Genomic DNA, 15,753 nt, shown 5'->3' on the forward strand with positions numbered 1-15,753 from the left:
TTTCAATTAATATCAATCTCCATTTCGAAAACCTTGCTTTAGTATAAATAAAGTACAAAATAGTATCAAAATGAACTTAATATTAATTTTAATTTCAATCGATTACTTAATCTCAGACGGAAATCTTGAAATAATCACGCTGTGTAATGGGAATAAGAGACGCACGATATGCTTACTCCGTCCGTAAGAGTGCAATTAATTAAACTTTCGCGACGAGTTAGCTCGTCGTGCTTATCGTCGGGGTATTTTTGCGAGGAATTTTCAAGCGACGGTTTAACTGGTCTTACCACGGTTAACGGGTTAAGGATGTCTCGTTATCCCCTATTTTCTCATTACCAGGGGGATCATTAACGCATTCGCTGGCGTGTTCAAGTAAACCATTTGTAGCTTTCAACCCCACTTATATCTGCGACTGTCATTGATACCAAAAAAATAAAACACGACTGGTGAAACGCATCTGTCGATGACCCTCGACGAGCTTTTCCGTATTTTTCGAACGTTTTAATTAGTTTGCCATGAATTTTTGTTTTTGTTTTTCGATCGAACGTTTCCTTTTATTAAAATGCAGATAGGACGATCCAGGAGAGGGAGGGTTAAGAGTATGGTTGTTTGAAACTGTAGAGGATAATTACTTTGATATAATTTATTTTTATTATGATTCATAGTAGAGGGGTGGATTGTTATGGAATTTACATATTACATTAATAATATTGAGTTAAAAGAACATGATGTACAGCTGAGTTTATGACGTAACAAAACGCAAGTCAATGTTATAAATATATAATACACTTAATTCAATTAATATTTAAAATAATCATCGTTCCTGAAGGAGGCCATCAACTTAAAAAATTTAATTGTCCAAATTCACACCCAATTGGTACCAATGAAAAGGAGTAATTTATCTCTGAGTTCTTTCTTTTTTTAATTTAAAATACGGCGTGCCGGATAATGTAACGAATGGATCGCTGCATCAACTCGCAGTTGGTCCCAATTGGAATTTCTCGTAATAATGAAATGGTTCGAGGCACCATCGCCACGGAAACGCATAAATTCGGTCGCGGAGATGCGCGTAACTCGAAACTTTTTCCAGGTGATCTGGGGCGGAAAGCGATTCCTACGGTCTCTCTTATTAACGAGAAACATCGAAGATAACCGCATCCTGAATTACAACGCGAGAAATTGCGCGCTCCATCGCGCTTGGTGATTAAGTGCCTCGACGATAGTAAGTGCTCCCTGTTCGCGAATAGCTCGTGCTAAATTCATTTACGTAGTTTTAGAACTTCGGTAGCTTCAGAGGTGGGGGAAGATTCTTAACCAGACTGAGATCACTCACAGGAAATAAACAAATGTTTCAGCGCGAAATAAAATTTGAATCGTAGAATCAAATATTAAATAAGATTAACAGTGACGAAATATTTCACAGCGAATAAATGAAAATTGTTCCGGCTTTTGGTTCGGAAGCCTCATATAATATTTTTGTCGCAGTTGCCGGGTGAAATTCCGTGTGTCACGATCGATTGCGCCAACTTTCGGACTTTTCATAACTCGTGTTGCTTCTTCTTCAGTTACTAACCGCGTTGTCAGTTGTTATTGAATCTGACAATCTTCGTAATATTAGCTCCGAGTTCTTCTAGATCGCTGAGTCTCGATACAACTATTTATCACCCAACAAGAAAATATTTATAATTAACCGCGGTAAAGGTTAATCCGTAATGTCGTGATATAAAAAATAAATTCAACGAATCGTCTTATTAGAGCGTTTTACAGAAAGCACCGACTTCCTGTTGCAGGGTTCACGAACAATTGACATTCTCCGCGAACGCGTACCCCAGCTAACCTTTCACGAGCACACGCGTAGTTTCATAAAATTATAAACAGATTATATAAATATCCGAAGTCTTCGATTAATTCAAGTCTGGTCAAATAAAAATGCTAAAAATCTCGAATAACTTCGAGAGTAGTCTGGTCAGAGGTCGTTTCAGCAATATTTTCGAAGGACGCGAGAATAGTGGCACCTTCGACCGGCCTAAAATGGTCGAATTGAAATTTCAGCTCGCTGGGTTACGTCATTATCCTCTGGCATTCCTTTTAAGCGATGATTTCATTTCTCGTCGCTTCGACGCGACCGTAATTTGTTTATCGGCCATCCAGAGTGCTTCGTGTTTCCGGTACGGGGGGGAATCGACACGTGTAAGTACTCTAAGTGCATGACAATCGTGAAAACATGGGTATAAAGAGGTCACTCTAATTTAGAGATCCAAACAAAAGATATACTTTCTTTTATTTATTTGCGAGAGGAAATCCTTTTGGGAAACAAGACGGCTCCGCAACCAGACAACTGGTCGAATCGAACAAGTGCAATAGCACGAATCATGATGAATGCTTCTGGTTCACCTTGCAGGTGCACGGCATCGATAAACACGCGATGGAGAGAAGAAAGTGATCCAAAAAATTGAAACGGAAGCCTGCGTCCGTTCGACCTCGAGATATTCGCGGGATGGAGACTTTCCTCGGGGTCTGCATCGCTGTAGACGGCGTATAGAGTCAGGATCCGTTTGACGAACATCGAGCTACCGGGGGAACCAAGATGGGCAAGTGCTGCAGCAAGCGGCAGGAGCCGCAACCCCTTGGTAAGTAACACGAACTTGTTCCCGTCCTCTTCGTCCGCTCGCGGCTGTTCCGCGATAAGTTTTCTTTTCAAACTTTCGGGAACGTTTTAAGTATACTTCGGGAAGTGTTGGGTGGCTGTCGAGGTCTCCAGTGTAACGAAGAAGACCGAGGGATCCGCCATTGCTACGTTGCTAACGCGAGTAACTACCCCAACACACCCCCACATTGGGTCAACTTTGGGAATTTTTTATTCAACGACTATGCGAGATAGAAAGCTGAAATTTGAATGAGCTATTGTGTAGGTTTCGAAGTATATCCTGTAAAATTTTCATCGACAAATGTTGAAAAATAGCGTCGCGTCAGATTTTTCTTGAAATAGCGTTGTTTCAACTGATAGATTTATCACTGGGCGTATATAAAATGTATCGACCCAGATTTAATGCTGGCTTTATTGGCATTTGGCTGAGGAAAAATGAGTTAAACGTGTAATAGCTTGAATCGGTGGTAATAGGTCTAACAGAAACGTTATACGATTTTGGTCAATTCGTAATTTATAGTAGAAATTGAGCATAATATTGATTGCAGCCATTCAGTCTCAGTTTTAGATACATTACGCTATCTGGCGCAATGTATTATTGCACCGAATCAGAGGCGAAGGAAAAAAAGGCAACAATCTCAATGTTGAGAATTGGACGCAACTATTCCAAACATTCAGGGTCGTTTTATTCTATTTTTAAATCAAATATAATTCATTCCTCTCGATATCATTAAAATGGTTTACTTTAATTAATCTTTTTCCAACTGTAATTGTAAAGAATGCTTATAATTAGTAATAATCCACAGATAACGCTTTAATCTAGTCTCGGACCGCTGGAAAATAAAATCCAATTGTCCAGGGCACCCTTCTCCTTTAAATAAGACTAAATCCTTTCGATTCGAAGTGCCAACTCTGAAATAAAACGAACCAAGAAATTAATTGGGAAGTTAAAGAGAAAAAATAAGCATCCCCCTATTTCTGGGTAATAATTTCCAATTGTTTTGAAAACTAAGAAAAGAAGGAGCGTGGATTTTAACGAGACGACATCAAGACCCGATCTTGCGACGTTTTCATCGATAACAAAAAAAGTAAACGTCTCTTCAGGATTGCCTGAACCGAGAGGTGACCTTTGCAAGAGTTCTCCTGATCCTTTTTAATTAACGAATGATCGACTCCCGTTATCCAGGTTATAAAAAAGCAGACACAGGACTGAGCTCGAAGCACAGCAATGGAGGTTCCTTGGATCGGTACACCGCTGACCCGAATCAGAGGGGTGTACAAGCGAGGGCTGACATCATACGTCCCAGGCCAACACCTTGTAAGCTACAGATTCCGCACCAACCCCGTAAAACAAGCTCGCCTGTCGTTATGCCTGCATGTGTGTATTTTATGTTATTTTATTTCATTTAGTAGCTATAGGCGTTTTACGTTAAGTTTCGATTTAAAACGTTAGCTTGTAAGCTTTGCCCCGCTACGTCTTCTTACGTTCAGTTTAATTTAAGTTCGATGGTGAGTATTAGTTTTATTGGCGGTCGCAGTATAACCATGTATAATGCAATCCCAGGAACAAGATAATATATTTTACTGGAACTTTGTATGCGATAAAGTATTTAAAAACATAGAGTTTACCTCGGAACAATTACTATGGAGCAAACTATACCCAATGGTTTCGATATTTCATCGCCGCCACAGGTCCATCACAGCTGGCTGCCTCCCATCAAATTTCCCTGCGACCGCAAACAGTTCGATCACAACTAACAGTCTGGCCTAGAATTTTTAAACGATTTATTTTCTTCTTCCCAAGTCCAACCAACGAACTTGACAAAATTCGTCCGAGTCCTCTGAGTATGCACAAGTAAGCATAGAAAATTTGAAATAGATACGTGTCGTACTTTTCCCAAAATTAATTCGCCAAGTACTCTAGACCAGACTACCCTAACACGTGTTCACTGTCCGGCTTCTCGACGGCCTGTCCTGTAATACGAACTGCGACCAACATCCGCGGCACTGGACAGTGAATCTACATACGAGTCTTCAACATTCTATTAGACATAGTTAATGGTATTTTTCCCGTGAAACAGCGCATTCGCAGAGGTCGAATAAAATCGTGGTGGCGCTGTACAACTATACCGCTCGCGAGAGCACCGACGTCAGCTTCGTGAAGGGCGACCGAATGGAGGTATTAGACGACACCGAGCCCGACTGGTGGAAAGTTTTGCACTTGACAACCCTGCAAGAGGGTCTCATTCCTTGGAACTTCGTCGCCGTCGAGCGTTCCGTCGAGAGCGAAGAGTGAGCTTTCAATTCGAATTAATTTATTGGAAGTATCCACTTCACGGTAAACTAAATCGTTGGTTCCCCTTTTACGTAGTTGGTTCTTCGAGAACGTCTCGCGCAAAGAGGCTGGAAAGCTCCTCCTGGTGGACGAGAACCCGCGTGGAACGTTCCTGGTGAGACCCAGCGAGCACAATCCCAGAGGCTACAGCTTGTCCGTCAAGGACTGGGAGGAAGGAAGGGGCCATCACGTTAAACATTATAAAATTAAACCGCTGGACAATGGAGGTTTCTTCATCGCCACCAATCAGACATTTCCCACTTTGCCTGCGCTTGTTATGGCGTACAGTAGTAAGTTGATTATTCGAAATTTCAGCCGAATCCATTCCCTCCGAAAGATGTCCAAGTTTGTCGTCACGCGCGACCCAGATTTCTAAACGGTTCGATGTAATTTTCCAGAGAACGCGCTGGGTCTCTGTCACGTGCTCTCGAAACCGTGCCCGAAACCGCAACCGGACATGTGGGATCTCGGTCCAGAGCTGCGCGACAAATGGGAGATCAATAGGAACGAGATACAGCTGATACGGAAGCTGGGCCACGGTAACTTCGGCGAGGTGTACTATGGGAAATGGCGGAACAAGATCGAGGTGGCGGTGAAGACGCTTCGACCAGGGACCATGTCGACGGAAGCGTTCCTCCAGGAGGCAGCGATCATGAAACAGTTCCGACACAGACACCTAGTGGCGTTGTACGCCATCTGTTCCAAGGAGGAGCCCATATACATCGTGCAAGAGTACATGTGTAATGGTAGCTTGCTGGACTTCCTCAGGACAGGTGACGGAAAGTACATGCAGTTCGAAGACCTAATCTACATCGCTGGCCAGGTAGCTTCCGGTATGGAGCATCTCGAGAGCAAGCAACTGATACACAGAGACTTGGCCGCGAGGAACGTCCTCATCGGGGAGAAGAACAAGGCGAAGATCTGCGATTTTGGTCTCGCCAGGGCGATCGAGGACGACGAGTACTGTCCGAAACAGGGGAGCAGATTCCCCGTCAGGTGGACAGCCCCAGAGGCCATCGTCTATGGCAGATTCAGCATCAAGAGCGACGTTTGGTCTTACGGGATACTGTTGATGGAGCTCTTCACTTATGGCCAAGTTCCTTATCCTGGTGAGCGCCATCGATAGGCAATCGTTGAATTATTCCCTGGCTTCTTAATTCATTGTCGACCCAATCAGGGGAGTCTTCCTGCCTTACGGTAAAACGGAGGGATTTCCCCTTTACGTTGATAATATGAACTAAATGAGTGAGATTAACTTCGAGCGAGGTGAGGTCAAAGATTATCACGACGCGGAACAAATTCTATGCTAGATTGCTTTCTGTCATTTGCTCAATGTCATATACTACAGTTATTTTGTTAATGTATTTAGACCATAGTAACTCTCATTAACAATGGTCTACTTGCCTTGCAGGAGAGTATTCCTCGCTCACCTGTTAAGCTAAACAATAGGGCTTTCTTTCCATTGACAATGCATTGATGCCACTTTCTCTTTTTACGTATGTTCTTACATTGAATCCCTTTTGTCTGCGCAGGTATGCAGGGACGCGAAGCAATAGAGCAGATAAACCAAGGCTACCGGATGCCGAAACCATTGAATCACCCGCTGCCGGACAGCATTTACCGATTGATGTTGCAATGCTGGGACGCCAGTCCCGAGAAACGGCCCACGTTCGAGTTCCTGAACCACTATTTTGAGTCGTTCAATGTGACGAGCGAAATACCTTATCTGGAGCCGCCAACGGACTGATATATAGCTCATGTGCAGAATCACCTGGTGCCACACGGTCATTTTCACCCAGCGCACATCAACTGTGCCATGGAGTTTTATGGTATTTATTGTTAAGGCTCTCCGATCACGGAGACGTCGTCGCCATTCTTGTCGCTCTTCAGAGTCCCTGAAACAAGTTTCAAAACGCCAAGAGCGAACTCCAACAAGGAAAAGGGACGGGAGGATACCAGATCAGGAACGAAAACGGAGGAAAACGTTTTGCGAGCGATTCGGTGGTGGCAAGAATTCTGTAAAGCGTTACCAGATTTCTCGAAGCAATCGTTGTTAAACGCTGCCAAAATTTCTACGACGATTTCGCAAGTATACCGACAAGTGTTCTTTTCGTTCGTAAATTTTTCTTCAATCAGGGTGTCATCGTACGGCGCAAGCATCCCAAGAACAATGATCTTGTGTGCCATGGAACATTATAAAGAAAGAAAAGGGGAAAAAAAAAGAAATATTAAGTCTTGTTCGTGCTCGTATAAGGATGTATACGAGGCTGTCGAAACTTTGTGACCAATCGTGAATAACTGCCGACTAATACTGAGTCAGACCGACTGATAATAAGATTATAGAATCTCTATCCGTTACGTATCCAGTATCTATTAAGGTTCGAACGAAATCATTCGTTGTTCGACCCGTTTAATGTAAGCATTTTCACAATTTGGAGAGTATAACGAATAATTGACGAGGTTGGTATCGATAATCTTACAAAAAAGTGTTTAGAGAGTAGAACGGAACGAGCCGAGAACTGTAGTGTTTCGAATGGTAGAAGATGTAACCGATTTATACATGTAAGTCCGTCAATGTACGATCGCGGCGCGAAGAAGGTAACCGTCGCGCCATCTGTGTAATCCGCGCGATTACTTCTCATTGATCTCGAATCGATCGCGACTGATTTTTTCCTACGATCCAAAACTCTTCTTTGGATTTAAATTCGGAGGATACTGTTTGTGCATCGATGCGCGAACGTTGTTTATCGAGTGCACAAATATCTTGCGATAGGACACAATCACGTTCTACGATATGTAAACTAGGTGCGAACGAGGTCTCGTTTCACTTCAAAACGACGGTTCGCGTAGAACAATATTTTATACGAGAGATTAAATACGTTTTATACGTAGTAAAAAAAAAGCGACTTCTTTCGATGTACTTTTGTTTTGTGAACAGTGGTGTTCCAAATACACAATTCGAAAGCACACGATCGTTCTGTAATATACATATTATTGTTTTTACTGTGATTGTACCCTCTGACGGAAAACTGTGGAAACTATTGTTTTCTTCACGACCGTCGGTAATATGCCTCCATATCGATCGATTTCGTTGTCGAGTTTCTCTGAATTTCCGTTTTTAAATTCGATGAAATTAAAACACGAAGTTACAAAATACGAAACAGTCGTATGTTGCACAGGGTGTTAACAAAAGGACGGACACACTTTTGGTACGCATATATCTGAAAATATTTAATCGTTTGGTTGCTCTTTTTACTTTCTGAAACGACTGACGGAAATGCCTATAGGTAGATAACCACCCTAAAGCATCAGTAAATCGGGTTGCAGTTGTATAGGCGTTTTCAATCGGTACATCAAGAATTACCTAACCTGCAAGAAAGGAATTGGGTGTACACGAATATGTGAACCTTTTTCCTTATATCCAAATGCAGAATCGATTCTTAAATGATCTCCCGCGTATTTGTCGACACCCCGTACACGTACACGTGCATGTCGCGACAGGAAACGACACCATTTTTCGACGTTACCGCGGATTTAGCGAGAAGAAATTGAACTAGAGATACTACATGAGATAAAAAAAAAATTAAGTCATCGATGTTGCTCGTACAAAGTGTCTGAGAAATTGTAAATTTTCTACTAAACACACAAAAGATAGGTTAGGGTAGAGTCTAGACGGTAGGTCCGTAAAGTAGGTGTAAAGTAAATCATCCTCGGAATGGTGAAACGCGGTCGTAAGAGTTTTAATTAATCATTTTCGTCGTGCAAGTGTTTTTTGGAAAAGTGTTCCGATTCCGAGGACCGTATTGTTGTCGTGGTTGTCCCCAGACGTAAGTCTTCAGAAGTACATTGAACTATGTCACGATAAACAGGATGAGCCATTATGACACTCTAGATATTAACGTTTAAACGAATAAGAAACAAAAAAAAATTAAATGTATGGGAGGGAGAGAGGAAACGGAAAAGCGTGAAAGTGTGTGAAACGTGAGATTATTGCGTACGTGAGTGTAGTGAATTTGTTACACTTGTGTTTGTGCGGTATTCTTTTCGACATTAAGAGATGAGCAATAAAATGTCGTGCTGTCGCTCCGCAACCATTGCTCAATAGAAGAATCCATCTTTCTCACGAGATCACGTATAAAAATCGGTAGTGCACTTAAATCTGAAAATGATTCGGAACACATGGGTGGAGACAACATATTCTGGCCACTCAAGGTCACTGGCCCAACTTATACCGTGCTCACTATTACAATTGATTATTATACTTTATCTAACATTTTGGAAAATTTAACGAATACGATCCTTGAGTAGCCAATATTTGTTGCGTCTACTCGATTAGGTCACTCTGATCGAAACGATCGATATCGAATCAACGGAATACTTTGCAGCTTACGTTCACCAGAACTCGTCGCGAACTCGACATTATATTGCAACTTTACATAGTAAACTTATTATATAATGTTTTTTACTATGATTAGCGAGACGAACGCCATACCTTCGTTGTGTGAGTTGATTAATTTATTCTATATAGTACGATGCGGTGAATGCACGTGGAAAAGCATCGTGTTTACGTAGAGGTTAGAAAGTAGCTGTATTTCGTCCAGTAAACTTTTCTATGAGCGTTTTATACCGATCAAAATGTTGTTGTGTTTCTCACGGAGAATGGTCATTTTAAGGTTTCGCTGACGATCATGTTGTCGCCATAGTTCGTAGAACCCTAAGAAATCGCGGACGAATTTCGATTCGAACGAACGGTGGTGTCCTAACTAGGGTTGCCAACTTCATGACTTATTTAGGAAAAGAGATATAATAAGTGTTCACCTTTATTAACTATTTATTTGATCCTTCTAATTTCATAGAAATAGTAAAAATGAAAACTGGTAGATGTGATCTGTTGTGAATAAATTAATAACATTCATATATAAGTTATAAAACATGATGGTCCAATATTATAATTTATTCATAAGAGCTTGTGCTTACCTGTTGCTCTACACTTTTACCATTACTAAGAAAAAAAAAAAAAACACTGATTGAAAAATGACTTCTAGTGTCTTTTTAGAACCTCAGAAAGAATAGAATAACTAGAAAACTATTGCCCTTCATAGAAAGAGCAGTTGGCAGCTCTATCTAATGGGCAGAAAGTACGTTTGATTTCTTCATCTTGAATGTCCTTATTACATTATTTCATCCGAGCAACACAAACGAGAGTGGTATATTTAAATGTTATTAATGGTAAGGGCATCATGTGGCCTTTCCACCGGACCTAGAGACTGATATTGTTTAGACAAGGAACAAGAAAACAACTGCATTCAAATCTAACGACGATACTTCTGACAAAATTTTTGTACCCGAACGTAACATTTTTAAGTCTAAAATCTCCTTACGACCTTATTTTAGTACAGGACGACGAAACTTTTGACAGTAGTTTAGAACTGTTGTGATTTTCCAGGTGCCTGCTCGGCTATTATTATCCGTTCATCGATATTTAAATGTCAACTATAAACAGGCACGATCTCTCCTCCCCCCTCCCCCCCCCCGTCATGTTTGATGTAATAGAAATTGAAATTTCCCATGGACGTATTTTCCTCCCCGATGCATTCGAAAACGAATTCTAGTCGGGAGACGCTACGTGTTCCGATTGCGAAAGAAGCCGTTAAGGAATGCAATAATGCTATTCATCGTTATGCGTCCGGTAATCCAAAGCAAAAGAATACTTAACATATGCTCTGGCTGGTTTACGCAACAATGTAAGGCTATCAACTTTTTTAAAATACTACTCGACCATTCGTTGCGACGGACAAATATAGAATATTAAGAACGTAGAATTTAAAAAAATGATTCGAGCTAAACTTTCGTAGAATGTAAATGTTTGTCGTCATAATTATCGACCGAGTAGTTACTTTATGATAACTTTAACTCTATTTTTACTACCATTATCAAGTAGTTATTTTTACCACTTTCATCGGGATCATCAGTTATGGAAACGTTGATACCATTGGAAACACTGTGAACAGAAATGTATCTCGCGATCATTACCGATATCGTTGAACTTCGAACTGTAACGTTTACCATCGTAGCATGCACACTTTCGTTACTTAAACACAGGACGCAGCAGTGGTTTTTCCTATTCGTCTTTCGGATCGTGAATCGATTTCGCTTCGGTAAAATAACGACCTCTTTTTTTTTTTTTTTTTGTTGTTGTTGTCTAAACACTGCGTCTCTCGGCTTGGAGACCAAGTTTCGAATAGGACGATAATAAACGACAAAGTTTTTCGTTCGCGTGTCGGTTTCGTGATAAAAGAAACTTGTCCAATTGTGAGTTGCATTCTTTCGATGGAAAGTCTGATTTCTCTCTCTTGAAATTCGTTTCGTTGTAGCTCCGTTCAAATGAAATTTTACTAAATCTGTGATATAGCGACAGACCTCATGTTTTGATACAGAGTTTGAGTGTTGCGCGGGGCTACCACGAAATCATTGTACAAGAAAATTGCTGATTAACCGTTCGTAGATGTTAAAAATGAAAACAGTCGTCACGTGATGCGCACACCAAATAGATGGATATTTTTTAATGCATTTAGGCTTTCGTCGAGGTTTTCACAGTACACAGCGCGTCAACATGGTTCACTCGTACCTAAAGTTAAAACGGATCAATATATCGTCATTGTTTACGTACCAAAGCTTATTATCATTAAGTAATTTAAACGGTTACTTTGTATCATTGTATTAAGTATGATAAGCCTATGCAGATAAATATATTATGTATCATATTAATAGAACGGTGTTAATGACCTCGTCGAATGATATATACATATATATTTTATCCACACACATATTATTTTCCTTAATATAAACGTGTAGTAGAAGAACGGGGATTTAAGTGACACAACATGTTAATTCCATGAAATTTATTCTAGTACCAATCATTCATCTCGTAATACAAAAATTTGTAAATAAAGATATTAAATTCTTTCTTTTCCATTAGAAATTAAATGAAATAGCTGGACACAAAACGGTTTTAGAAAATAAATAAATCCGCACATCATTTTATTAATTTTTTGTATTTTTTTTTTTTAAATCACTTTTTCTAGAACGATATTGAAATTGTATCACTTTTAATACTTTCTTTCTACAATAATGCAGATTCTTCCTTTTTGTCGTTTTTTCCGCTTTTTTATTTTTATTGTATATTATGTATAATTTAGGTACCACGTTAAATTGGTTTTGTAGCAAACATATAATATTTAGACTCACAATCATGCACGAATACTGCATGCTAGTCCTTGAAAAACTGTATAAGAAATCTGCCAGTTATAATTTAATACATTACAATTAAATATACATCATTTCTGCCATGTGTGACATCTTCTTTGGAATATGAACAAACTCTTCGAAATAGCTGGCAAGTTCGTCGATGGTGACATCGCACGAAGGTGGGGATATTCTTGCTTGTACCGAACATGTGTTTGAACTCGAAGGCTGACCAGTAGAACTGCTGGTCTCCGATTGATTGCCGTTACCTCCACCCGGACCGGGCCCCCTTTTTAAACTTGGCATCGTATTGCTACGCGCTCGTTGGAAACTACTAGCTTGAAAATTATCTTGAATGCTGGTGTCGTCTTTAGCTTGTCTAGTATCCTGATTAATGGTTAGCGCTTTAAAGTCCTTTGTGACCGAACCGTGGCCAAAAATCTCACGATTTTTCCACGAAATACTAAGTTTACATGTTTCCTTAAAGAGTGTATTTGCTAGATTATCGCTAAGACAATTAGTGCCGGTATCATTTAATTTTAAAACAGCCTCTTTGATTATCGAAGATTTCTTATTTTTGTCGAGTACTCTTTCATTTCTTGATGGTTTGAAGTTCGTTGTGCTTTTTATGCCTCTAGGACTGACCGTAGTTAACATTGGCCTACCAGGCATCGATCTTCTTTGAAATAAATAACTGCAATCGGAGCCAACACTTTTACTTGTCGTCCTAAATGGATTTGGTGACTTTGCTTTGTCGGTAGATGTAAGACTGAAACAATAGAAAGCAATGTTCATAATTATTACCACTTTAACCGCTTAACACGCTACAGCGATTTTTGATATTAGGAAGTATAATTAATATAAAATCTACAAAAGACAGATGATAGTATGAAAAAATTAAACTCTGTATGTTTAATCTTAAAGAAAACATTACGAATTTAATCAAATACTACTATTGTAAATATTAGCAATTGTTTCAAAATTCATGTATTGCAAGTAAAACTGATCAGGAAGTGGATTTACAAAACATTATTGAAATTTTGGCAAAAGGATTACTCTCGGTACTATCCAGTGATGATATGAATTAATGCTTGAACTAAGTATTAGCAAATATTCATTTCATCTACTTCTTACGCAATAACATGAATAAAGAAAGTAGGCTTTGTAGTTATTGAATATATTAAGCCAATTAAACAGTGTCAAAAGAAATTTACTTCACATTAACACACTTCAACTAATACTATGAACTTTAACACTGCACTTGCACTCTCCGCAGTCGCTCCACAATTCTCTTAACCCAGAAATAATTCAAAAACGGTTTGTGAACTGTGCACTGAATGGGTATACTCTATCGAACTTGTTTCTAACACATAAATTAATCTGACTAAGGTAATTTTCATGAAGAACAATACCATGATTCCAATGGATTCTTATTCTCTTTCTCTTTTAATTCTTTACTTGGATTCTAACGGATAACCAAAAAATGTGTATGTCACTCAGTTTATATTAACAACAAGTTTTTCCATGTACATATTAATTTGTATCATAACCTTGACGTCTTTTGAAAATATTATTATACATTTCACAATATTTCCACTCAAACAAAGTCAAAACTCCATGATCGAAACATTGGTATTGTTCTTTCGGACACGACCTTTCCCACTTGGATTAATATACGTCGTATTTGCAGCGAGAATTTCTACTTTCGACGAAATTGTTTCTCGAATATGTAAACAACACGATTTCCTTACGGTCGAGAATTATTCGTGTTGTCGACTCGCACCATCGAGAAGAAGAAACGACAGTCATTGTAACGCGTGTTGACGAGCGCTTGCATCGTTAATAAAACGAAAACACGCACAATGTAAACAGAGATGGTCACGTAGTTTGCGTGAATCGAGGTAACGTTAATCGAAGACCTTGACCGCGCGTGAAAAGGGGGTTGAGTCGCAAAACAGCCACGATCCGATACAATCGAACGTGTATACACACGTCGTAGAGTTCAGAACGTTCGAGGGCATTGGAAGGGATGTTTGGCGAAGGAGCAGGCGCTTTGAATGATCGATGTCAGGAAACGCGAGAACGTTCAGCTGTGAAATGCTTACTGAGGACAACTCGAGGAAAGACGATCAATTTCGAGCTTCTCCAAACTCGCCGGCAGCACTTCGTCGGCCATGCCCACGATTTTGCACGGTTCTGTGCTCAGCGTTTGCGGGAACATGGCATCATGCCGAACCACTGTTGGCAAACAAATGTTGACACCGCGTCGGAAAGTTCCAGAACGCAAGGTACAATGTTTCGATAAATAGGTTAGAACGACGACAGCCTGAATACATTGACGACGACATTCACGGTATCTTTCCCATTTGGTATCGTTCTTGTTTTCGGTGTATGTCACGCGTGCACCATTTCGAGCCCGTTATTGCGAGGCACACTCAGCAGATATCGCTCGTGGAACCAACTTCGCAATCAATTAATCATCGACAGCACGTAAATAAACAGACTTTTGCGCGCAACTGCCATTCTACTGCTGCTCGATACCGGAAGCAACGGACTCTAGATGGCGGGTCGTGCGTTATTCTCATCGCGCGCCTTATCGACGCCATTTTGAATCGCTCGCTGATTCTATCGTTGGATGGAAAGGATTCTGCAACAGCGTTTCAGCTCAACGTATCAGCAACATGTATGCAAAAGCACCGAACATAGCTCGTCAACTTAAGTTATTGTATATTTATACGACTACCAAGTTCCTACGATGAATGATTTAAAAAAATAGTGGAGAACAAAAATGTTTTATAATTACCATTTCTGCGATTTGGTCCCAGTCTTAGACCTTTTCAGTCCATCTTCTCCGCAGCAGCTTCTTACTTTGGCGAGCCTACTTTGTTAGCATCGTTCTTTTTATTCTGTTATCCCCTTCTGATTCACCACCCGCCCTTGGGTTCATCTCTCTGAATCCCCCTTTTCCTTGCGGAAGGTTATTCACGTCGGTTTGGAGGGTCCCCAGCAAAGATGGGCAAAACCCTAGACTTCGAATAAATCTGAAGTTTGCCGATATGTTTGTCTCGTTTCCTTCTTTGGCAAATTTTTGAAAGAGGAAACGAGACAAACATATCAGCAAACTTCAGATTTATTCGAAGCCTAGAGTTTTGCCCATCACTGGTCCCCAGTCCCTCCGTGGAGCCAATGGTACCATTTGTATGGCTCCGTGTCCTGCTTGCAGGAGCTGTAGAGCCCTTTTCCATGTAGGATGGTTGTTGTTTATTCCTTGCTCGGGGACAGGAGATATCGCTCGCGCTGCATTCCTGTTACGTCGCCATGTTAGGATCTCCTTTCAACCTATACTTACAGATATATCGGGTCGGTTGCCTGCTCGTAGGCGCAAACGTGCCACCTCTTCGCCTATCATGATTAGCCCCTTATAGTAGGCAACCTATAATTTCACATGTCGGACCGGTTGCCTGCTCGTAGGCGCAAACGTGCCACCTCTTCGCCTATCATGATTAGCCCCTTACAGTAGGCAACC

The 15,753-nt window shown here is 40.5% G+C and overlaps 2 protein-coding genes across 4 annotated transcripts in view; one reads left to right on the top strand and one right to left on the bottom strand.

The window, feature by feature from the left end:
• LOC128876306 (tyrosine-protein kinase Src64B) overlaps positions 1-9,074 on the top strand; it is a 41,271-nt gene extending 32,197 nt beyond the window's left edge. Inside the window, exons 2-7 of one of the 2 annotated variants that reach the window (XM_054122549.1) lie at positions 2,402-2,630; positions 3,834-4,025; positions 4,729-4,939; positions 5,019-5,272; positions 5,381-6,091; positions 6,515-9,074. In XM_054122549.1, coding sequence (XP_053978524.1) covers positions 2,588-2,630; positions 3,834-4,025; positions 4,729-4,939; positions 5,019-5,272; positions 5,381-6,091; positions 6,515-6,729 — 1,626 coding nt within the window. In that variant the 5' untranslated portion in view covers positions 2,402-2,587 and the 3' untranslated portion in view covers positions 6,730-9,074. The remainder of the gene's footprint in view (positions 1-2,401; positions 2,631-3,833; positions 4,026-4,728; positions 4,940-5,018; positions 5,273-5,380; positions 6,092-6,514) is intronic. The other variant, XM_054122550.1, reaches the window with a different exon arrangement.
• A 2,795-nt stretch (positions 9,075-11,869) lies between these two features.
• On the bottom strand, positions 11,870-14,804 carry LOC128876307 (oxidative stress-responsive serine-rich protein 1). Of its 2 annotated transcripts, none has more exons than XM_054122551.1 (2): positions 14,333-14,804; positions 11,870-12,996 (listed from the first exon to the last, which is right to left on the bottom strand). In XM_054122551.1, exons 1-2 carry the CDS (start codon positions 14,446-14,448, stop codon positions 12,309-12,311), a joined length of 804 nt encoding a protein of 267 aa, XP_053978526.1. In that variant the 5' UTR covers positions 14,449-14,804; the 3' UTR covers positions 11,870-12,308. The 2 variants fall into 2 exon arrangements, with proteins under 2 accessions (XP_053978526.1, XP_053978528.1); XM_054122553.1 differs by lacking the exon at positions 14,333-14,804 and adding an exon at positions 13,979-14,274.
• Positions 14,805-15,753: the final 949 nt, after the last annotated feature.

Source organism: Hylaeus volcanicus, chromosome 5, assembly GCF_026283585.1.
Source record: "Hylaeus volcanicus isolate JK05 chromosome 5, UHH_iyHylVolc1.0_haploid, whole genome shotgun sequence".
NCBI classification, from domain to species: domain Eukaryota; kingdom Metazoa; phylum Arthropoda; class Insecta; order Hymenoptera; family Colletidae; genus Hylaeus; species Hylaeus volcanicus.